The sequence below is a fragment of the Danio rerio genome, chromosome 1 (genome assembly GCF_052040795.2).
Source record: "Danio rerio strain M-AB ecotype USA chromosome 1, GRCz13ab, whole genome shotgun sequence".
In the NCBI taxonomy this organism is placed as follows: domain Eukaryota; kingdom Metazoa; phylum Chordata; class Actinopteri; order Cypriniformes; family Danionidae; genus Danio; species Danio rerio.
Genome location: NC_141021.1, coordinates 43894441 through 43904720, shown reverse-complemented (window position 1 = coordinate 43904720; position 10280 = coordinate 43894441). Strand labels below are relative to the sequence as shown.

At 34.7% G+C, this 10280-nt stretch overlaps 1 protein-coding gene across 1 annotated transcript in view; it reads right to left on the bottom strand.

Annotated features, from left to right (window-relative positions):
• Window positions 1–9724, bottom strand: part of LOC147837464 (uncharacterized) — a 31835-nt gene extending 22111 nt beyond the window's left edge. The window contains exons 1-2 of the mRNA XM_088649525.1: window positions 9635–9724; window positions 129–163 (exon numbers count right to left, since the gene is read on the bottom strand). Coding sequence (XP_088505651.1) covers window positions 129–163; window positions 9635–9663 — 64 coding nt within the window. The 5' untranslated portion in view covers window positions 9664–9724. The remainder of the gene's footprint in view (window positions 1–128; window positions 164–9634) is intronic.
• Window positions 9725–10280: the final 556 nt, after the last annotated feature.

Genomic DNA, 10280 nt, shown 5'->3' with positions numbered 1-10280 from the left:
TTCTATTTTGCATTTACTTTATATTTGGCATAACTGTTTATTGGACATTTTCAAATATTATTAGCCATGTTATCTTTTCCTTAAACTTTATCTGAAAACATTGTATTATTTAACATAGGATTACTCACATATGGTGAGGAAAGTTTTCCATCCGCCATCATGCCTATAAAAAACAGCTTAATTAGAAATATAAGAGACATTTCTATTTATAATTCACACATTGTATAGCATAGTCAAAAGCAGTGTTTTGGTTTAAAATTAAAGAACATGAAAGAGCTTTGTCATAACATGTTTTTTTTAAACCAGTGGTCACCACAGATCTCAAAACATCCAGAAAAACACTAGCTTTTTTCCACATCTGAAGTAAAGGTGTCACCTTTAGCTCAGAATTTTGAAAACAGAGGTCCTTTTAAACCCCTCCATTTTCTGGTCAATCATCTTATCAAACCAGCACTGTACAAATAGGGTCTACAACACATAATGCCAACCAAGACATCAAGGGATCTGAAAGTGTTTGTTGATTAGCTGTGCTTTACCACCCACCATTCTCCCAGACATTTGTTCTTTACCCAACTGACCCCTTGCTAAGCCACACCCAAAAACCACCACCCACCAATCGTGGCATAGCAATCATAGCTACGCACAGGAGCTCTGTCAAGCTTTCAAGCGAGGGAAACAGGCCAAAGCGTTGTGCATATGGATTGTGCAAATCTGATACACGGTATCCTAAAAGATTGGATGGGGTTGTGGATTTTTTCCCTTTTCAAAAATAAAAACCCAAACAGAGAAATGCCAGCGTGGATCAAGCTGTGTGAGGGGTGCTAAAGCTTGGATTATACTTCTGCGTCAAGTGACCGGTGTAACCCACGGCGCATGTAACGTGCATAGCTATGCATTTATACTTCTGCGCGCTGTCTCTGTTGGTCTGCATTAACACTTCCGAAACGCTAGTTGGCAGTGAGGTGTAAATGGTCCTCTGTGTTGAGTTTCTTCGCTGCTGTTTTGCTTTTCCTGAACACTTCTGGGATGTACAAGTGGCTCAAACTCGCTCATTTTGAGGCAGGAACCAGTGGACGTGCAACAACTTTAACTATTAGGGTAAACACAAAACATTCCATCCGGAGCTCCTTCCTGGGACTCCACACTTGTACACAATCACTCCATCAGGCTCTCGGTCCGGCCCGAACTCGTCAGCGATACCAAGCCGACCAATCACAGAGCTTGCGCTACACGTCGTTGCGACGTGTAGTTACATTTTTTGAGAGGTGCACGTCAGCGACGCCGACGGCCACGGTGAAGTGCTTTGCGTCAGAGCCGTAGCATACGCCGCAGTTTGACGCAGAAGTATAAATCAGCCTTAAGGAAACTGAGATAAGTTGGTTTTGTTTCGATATTCCTGACACAGTCATAGACGGCAATAACTCACACACCTTACTCTAAAAAGATCTAAACTGAGTTTCCTACAAAAATACAAAGCAGGTTATGTTTCGCAGCTGTAATTTTCTTTTTCTTTTTTTTTACTCAATATTATGAGCACTGCTCCGTTTAAACCCTTGCCATAGTAGTCATACTAGCAATCAGATTTCCATCTGTTTCAAGCTACGAATATTTATGTGATCATAAGATGTGATCATAATCTGAGCTTGCGATCAATATACTTTATCCGCAGCTGTTTTTCAGTAATTCATAAGTCTTATGTCCATGTCAGAGCTATAATTCACCAATGTTTTATCTATCTTTTGGAGATTTAGTCATTGGTGATGATGTTATAGCATATCAGTGTCTTTTTTTATTTGGTGTCAGTCGGATTAATATTTGCTTGTAGGGAAAATCTTTTTGTTTACTTCTGCTATGCATTCTCTCATTTGCATTTAAGTGCATTTATTTCTTCCTCTTAACATCAAATTAGAATAGAAACTGTATAAGCAGCACACAGAATACTGACAGTTATTGGTATCGTACATTGTTATGGGTAAATTATGCTAATATTCGGCACAAATCCATCAATTTCCCCTTTCTGGCTGCTCTTTTTATGAATGAACTATGTAGAAGCAGTGTCCATGCATGTTTCCTTATCGGCTAGTAACGCTATATCTCATTGCACAACAATGGTCTATCAGGCTTTTAGGCTAAAAAAGAGAAATCACGTTTTAATTAGTCATTATTAGGGATGTAACGGTTTACAAAAATTACAGTTCAGTTCGATACGATACAGTGGTGTCATGGTTCGGTTTTCGACACAGCAAAAAAAGAAAAAAGCCAGAGGATTTCTCTGATTTAATTTTTTTATGTATTAAAACTAACATCATAAAAGTTTGATCTTGTTTTTTTTTTTTGTCTTTTACTTCAAACAGTGATAGAGCTATACTTCTATAGCTTTCTATAGCTTCTATAGTTTCTGCTTAGCGGCAAAGAAAACAAATCCTTTTTTATACTCAAATCCAAAAAGCTGCTTATATATATATATATATATATATATATATATATATATATATATATATATATATATATATATATATATATATATATATATATATATATATATATATATGTGTGTGTAATATTGTAGCAGTTAAACAAATAAAAAGAAAAGAATAATTTAGTTTTTATATGGAACTCAGTTTCAATCAATTAAGTATTTTTTTTATTTTTCAGAAAGATGAGTGTCCACCTTTTCCTCAGACCGCACAGATCTGCTTGATTTGATCACCTGCCATTTTAGTGGATCTGAAAGCAGGAATTATCTGACTGAAATGTGCTTATGAAGGAATAATGTAACGGGGCTATTTCACATTTAAAATTTTCTTAAAACCTGACATTTTCACTACCGATTAAGATCTCTCTGATGTTTTTTTTCCACCACTCTCTTGGTAGCGGTGATGGTGCGCGACATATCTGAAGAGCGGTGGGGACTTGTGTGTGCATTGTACCTGAGCGGCTGGGGTGAGTTGTGCCCAACGTTCCTGAAGAGCTGGTAGGGATGTGGTGGAGAGGGGTGTGCGACGTATTTAAGGACCGGGGTGGAGACGCGCGATTTCCAGAAGATTATTATTTTTTTTCGGGCATCCAGGAGTCTCCCAAAGCTTCCGGGAGACTTGGGATGTCTGGGATTACATTAACGGTACTCGCCATTTTGTGAGCTAGTGTAGCGCGTGCCTGACTGGAGTAGTGTTCGGAGGTTGCCTTTTTTGTGTCGGGGGTCCAGAGTTGCTGGGGCAACGGGGGCGGAGCCAGCGCGAGAAGCCAGGCTGACACAGAAGCTAGCAAGATTGCTAATGAGAGCATGCTTTAATAAAGTGATATTCTGAGTTCAAAAGGGATGGTCTACTTTTTAACATGATAGCAGGGAACGCAGCATGTTGTCTGCCACGTCATTTGGGATGCCATGTTGAGCGTTGCTGTACTGAAAACATTATATTTTGTACTTATTCTCTTTTATCTTTTTAGATGTTAGTCTGAATTGAATCGTTCGGTTTGTAATGCGTACCGAACCAAAGTCTCGTACCGAACGGTTCAATACTAATATGCGTATCATTACACCCTTAGTTATTATTGGATTATTTTTCAATTTTACCTCTCCTGCTGTGTATAAACTATGCTGTTTAATGTTTAGCGTATGAGGTGGCTAAGCTAAGCTAGCTTCAATTTTTATTAAATTATTTTCTAATCGGTTCTCTATTATGTGGTGAATATACCCCTGTAATGTATACTACAGTCCTTTATTGTCTGGCTTTCTCAGATATCTCATCTGTTTGCCAAAAATGACATTATATCACTGGCAATGTCTGACACCAGCGCATACACATTGTAATAGACGTGCCAGGCACGAAGCTTGACAGGCGTAGCAACAGTAACTAGGGAGGGCGGGGCTTAGCAAAGGGTCAGTTAAGAAAATCAAACCTGCTTTGTCAAAATACACTGGATTACATCTGTAATTATAATTAATATAATATAATACAATTGTTATTATTAGCAATTATGAATTTGTAGTCATTTTCCTCAACTGGGAAATCTACTGTAGCTTTGTTTTTATGTCATTTAGAAAAAAAGCCAACAGTTTACATAATTTTACATACAACAGTTACAACTTGCAGAAACTAAAACAAATGGCCTCTAAAATTTTAGTCTTTCTATAACATACTCATGTTTTTATTATGTGTACACATTGAAACCTTGGTTCCAATGTATCTGAAGTATTGTACTTCAGAAGCTCTAAGGTTAGTTATTAGTTCAAAATATGTCAAAATGATGATAAATGCTGCTCTAAACAGACGTGCTGGATAATTGATCTTAAAACCTGTTTTACCACAGTAAACACATTCTGCAATCACAGCTTAAGATTTAAGGCAGCTTTACTTATTCTTTCAGCTGTACAAGACAAACCATTTTATACAAACTGTTCTGTATGAAAACCAAATAATCAATTATAAGTTTATATATAGACACACACACACACACACACACACACACACAGGGGTGGATTTAACCAATAAACGAGGTAAGCGGCTGCTTAGGGCCCCAGGAAATCTTGAGGGCCCCTGATAAATTTCTAGAAGTATAAAATATACCTGTAAACTATAATATCATTTTCTATCATATATTGTATGGTTAGAGTTAAATAAATACAATTTTACCATAATTCAATATTATTTAGTATACAATCAAATATAATATTATTATAATAATGTAATGTTAATGTAAAGTAATACTACTATTACAAAAAAATATCCATCATGGAGTAGCCCAGCAGTCAAATTTATTATATATATATATATATATATATATATATATATATATATATATATATATATATATATATATATATATATATATATATAAATTAATTTAAAATGTAGAAAAGAAGATTGAGTGATATAACAAACAGCAATATAAATAAAAATTAAATAAATGTAGAAACATTGCATTTCAGGACTTGAGCGCCATGGCTGGAATTGCTTAGGGCCCCAGAATCACTAAATCCACCCCTGTATATACATCTTTCCTTTCAGCCAGATTTCTACCTAAATCACCAATTGTTAAGATGAAAGGGTCTGTGGCTTTTTAATTGTAGAAAGCATAACAATCAAGCGGAATCTGTAATACTGAGAACAGGTTTGGCTAAAAGAAAATCATGTTAGACTAAAAAGATTACAGTCACTGAACAAAAAGCATTAGTTAAAGCTTATTTAATGATTTGTGTATAACAATGTTTTATCATAATGTATGTGATATTACATATTTGTAATATAATGCACTTTTAACACACAAAAGCAGCATCTTTCACAGTCTTTTGAATCTAGGAATTTGTATTCTATAGTATGACCATCAAGGTACACACTGCATCAGTTAAAAAGAAAACAATTGTTGCTAACATGACAGAATTATATTAATTATTATTAGACTCTTAACTTTTTGATAAAATAATTTAAATAGTGCCTTTTTGAAAGGCAGTGTTGTTATTGCAGAGTACGTGTGTAGAATATGCTTTTATTTGGGGGGTGGGGGGGGGGTCAACTCTACACATGAAGACATTCATTAAAAAGCATGTCATTGCTGATTTGTTGTACTTGTGCTTTTTGAACAAAATTTTTACAAACATTTGAACACAGTCTTATCAAAAAATGTACTCAACCGCCTCCAAAATCCATAAGAATGAAAGTAAAACTGAAAAAAAAAAAAAAGTGTCTGCAAAACTAAACTCTACTTGGGTCAATAATACAGCAGGGTTTATGAATTTGTGTAATCTGTGATTTTTTTTTTTTTTCACTTTTGACTTTTATATATTTGATATATTTTAATATCTAACACATTAGATTATATATCATATCAAAACATTAGATGTTAATGAAATCCTAGAGATGTAACCACACCAGATGAAAGAATGTAGATATCATACCCAGGGGATATGTGCCACACCTGTGTCTTATGAGTGTGCCAAAAAAAAAAAAAAAAGAGTAATAATTAGAAGAAAGGTCGGGTGTATGTTGTATCCACACAAAGACACACGCACACAATAAACAATCTACTGCAGGTAACTCTTTTAAATTAGTCTAATATGAATCTGTTACACTTGTCGGAAAATGTTTAGCGTTGTGTGATTTGAGCCATTGTATAGCCTACTAAACTAGTAATTTGGGAAATAAAATAAACTATTTACTTAATTTTGCCTCTTTGTAAACTGTCCAAGATTACTCAATGGCCCACATGACCAAAATTCAATCTACATTACATCCAATTAAAATGATAAGCAGCCTGTGTGGCATGTAAACTCTGTAAAAGCATACTTTATTTTGAAACTGTGAGTCAGACAGACAAGCAATATTGTCTGATGTCTGTTTTGCACGATGTTACCTGATACTTGCTGTTGTTTTCCTGACACATAAAGGCTTTTAATGAAGGCATTCACATGAAGCTTTTTTGTGTAGTGTTAAAAAAACATTAACAACAAATGTCATCAATCAAGCAACAACAATTCAAGGGTTTTCATTCTAGTCCAAGGCAAGTGCCAAGTCCTTCATCATAGTCCTTGTTTTTATTCATTTTAGGTTTGTTGATCCCTCAATAGACTCAAAAATCATTTTCATTTAAAATTTAGAAATAAAAAAGGTTTACACTTACAAAACTTGCTTTTGCGATTATAAAATTTGGCCAACAAAAATACAAGTCTTATGAAATAATTATTACTTTCCTTTTCACATTCATGGAAACAAAAAGATAACATTCTTAATAAATAAATGAAATGAATTTCTTATGTAAATTTAAAACCTGCCTTCACATAATCTTACCTTATCAAGAATATCATACCTAAAAGTCATTGAATGAAGGCAATTCCAAATGGCTGAAGCTTTGATAGTGATTTACTGCGACAAATGAAACATTAAAATGCTTCATGCATTCGCCTAATCAGCTAAGGCTACACTTAAATCTGTGTTCTCATTGTGCTGGGTTAAACTGCTAATTCTTTCAAAGTCCTCATTAAATCTAAATTGATTAATAGAATGTTTTGCTATCCAGTCTTTTATACAGGAACACAAATAAATCCACATAAAATGCTGTTGGCGTCACCGTGTGGTGTTGTTAGGTATGACAACTATGTTTTTTTTAAATAGTTAAGCTTCAACATTTTCTTGTCGGCTTAGTCCCTTTATAAATCCCGGGTCGCCATAGCGGAATGAACCACCAACTTATCCAGCAAGTTTTTACGCAGCGTATGCCCTTCCAGCCACAACCCATCTCTGGGAAACATCCACAGACACACACTCATACACTACAGACAATTTAGCCTATCCAATTGACCTGTACCGCATGTCTTTAGACTGTGGGGGAAACCAGAGCACCCGGAGGAAACCCACGCGAACGCAGGGAGAAACTGCAAACATGCAAACTCCACACAGAAACGCCAACTGAGCCGAGGCTCGAACCAGCGACCCAGCAACCTTCTTGCTGTGAGGGGACAGCACTACCTACTGCGCCACTACTTTGCCCTAGTCAAGCTTTAAAACAATAAACATTTCTTAAAGTTTTTGTTACTGCACTGTATTGTAAATAATGAAATATACATTTTTACAATTAAACATGTTTTTGGTGTGCTTTGTTGTCCATTCTTAACTTTAATGTTCTCATTCTTAACTTTAATGTTGCCATATTGTCATCAAAATCCTGTTTTAAACCTGAACTTTGTAGGCCTATTATAGTTTAACTTTTGTCAATGTGTTTTAAGATTAGGCCGAGTTCTAAACTTAAGTAGCCTATTCTTATGTAGTGTAATATGAAAGAGCGGATGTAATTATTTATTTTGTTATGTATTATTTAGTATCATTCATTCATTGTCCTTCGACTTATTTATTAGGGGTCGCCACAGCGGAATGAACCGCCAACTACTGTGTTTTACACAGTGGATGCTCTCCAGTCGTAACCCAGTACTGGGAAACACCAATATACTCACATTCGCACACACTCATACACTACAGCTACTAAGTTTATTGACTTCTCCTATAGACTACCACGCGTATCTGGACTATAAGGGAAACCGGAGCACCCGGAGGAAACCCACGCAAACACGGGGAGAACATGCAAACTCAACACAGAAATGCCAACTGACCCAGCCAGGAGTCGAACCAGCGACCTTCTTGCTGTGAGGCGACAGTTATGTGATTAGAAAGAAAGTGTATTTCTGTGTATGTATTGCTTTTTGATTTAAAAATAATAATTATTGCTTTTATTTTGGCTCCCCCGCCTGGCTTGTTTGTGGAGTTTAGACTTGGTAAAACATCCACTTATAAGGCAAAGACAGCAAGCCTATCAAAATAACTAATTAAATAAATCGTGGTAAAGACTGGACCAAAAACATGTACAGATACAAAACGAAAATGGAAAAACAAGCACTGTAGATTTTTTGAATGCTTATTATTTAAATATCAGTTTTATTTAGGGTTTAATGAACGCACTTTTATTTGCTGTTTTAAGTTAATTATTCCTTTATGTTCACAAATGCAATACTATGTGTTTTAAACAACGTAGCTACAATAAATTCTTACACGAAATGCAAACTGAAGTTTTCTGTTTGCACTTACAGTCTACTTCACCTTAATCTACAGTAATAAAAATTTAAATAGATAAAATTCAATTGTTCAATAAATGGGTTGTTCAATAGTTTTAGGTCAACTTTATTGAAGGATTTGTATCCACACTGCAAAAATGCTCTTTTTGTACTTAGATTTTTAATTTTTTTTTTTTTTTTTGTCTTTCTAGTTCACATACCTAAAAATATATATATTATATCAAGAAGCATTTTCTAGATAAGCAAAACATGGTCTAGTTTTCAAAAATGATATGCCAATATTCAGTGAGTTTTTCCTCAAAACAAGTTAAATAATCTTGTTTTTTCCCTTTGACTTAAGATTATTTTACTTAACCTAATTGGCAGATGATTTTGCTTGTTTTAAGGAAAGACTCTATTGCCACATTATTTCTTAAAGCAACGTTTTACGTGTCTAGAAAACTGTTCTTGATTTAAGAATTTTCAGATATTTGTACTAAAAACAAGACAAAAAAATCTAAGAAAAGCATTTTTGCAGTGCACTTGAAAGTTGAAATGTTGAATAATCGATACGTCTTAAACAATTCATAGGCTACTTTTAGAACTTTTATATTCATTTATTATCAGATTTGTTAGAAACTCTTTAGACATGGACCATCACTCAAATTAATATAAATTCTGAAATAGGCTACTGAAATTGATATTTTGCTTTCTTCCTTTCACTTTGGAGTTTCAGGGGGAAATAAAAATTTCGATAATTTGATCTTGTACTTGATGTAATTAAATTTCTTACTGTCAGATATAAATTCGTCTTTTTCCCCCATGTGCAATCCTTAAGTTTTAATTTTACTGAAGTCATCCTTTAAAATTATACATTTCGTACTTAAATTTAATCTAGAAGTATAAAAATAAAATTGACAAATTTGTCTGTTTTCTCGAATATAAGATGTCTGTAATGCCAAGCAAAAAATAAAAAAATGCAAATGTAAATGTAAAAAAAATAAATTAAATTAAATTAATATCCTAATAAAAAACGTAAAAAAATATATTAATATTTTATTATTTTATCAAATTTCAGAAGCTAGCATTGCCTACCCTTTCGTGTTCTTCAGATTCATTACCATGCGCAGCCAACGTTGTATCTCGTCCTGCAGATACCTCTGTGATGAGACCTTCAACTCTAAAACTAACACCCGGGCAAGAGAAATATGTTATGCTAATACAGGTTTGTGAGGTGTGGTGATTTGTGACATCGTTGAAATGTGCATTTAGGAACAGCTGTGGTGTTCCCTGTCAAAAAGCAAGGGTGTAGCATACAGTGATGAATATGTGAAGAAACGAAAGAAAGAGCATAGCTGTTACCACAGATATTTCAAGCAGGACTATCAAATCGTGCTCCTGGAGCGCAACCGTATAGGGTTCCGTAATTAACACACCTGAAACAGCTATTCAAGATCTTATTAGGCAGAGAAACTTAATGAGAAATGTATTGAACTCTGCAGGACAGTGGTACTCGGTACTTTGAGATTAGTTAGAATAAATTAGAGCTTCGTTGGCTGCTATGTAGCTTGATCTTTTAAATATATTCAACAATTATCAATTTCCTTACGCTTGTATTTTGGTTCAAATTGAATTGCACCAATCTCGCGAAATATCTTCATGCAGCGTAGTCTAAGGATGACCTACTTTTTAACATTTAGCCCATAACAAGTGAAGTGGGATCCGTGGTACACGGACCTGC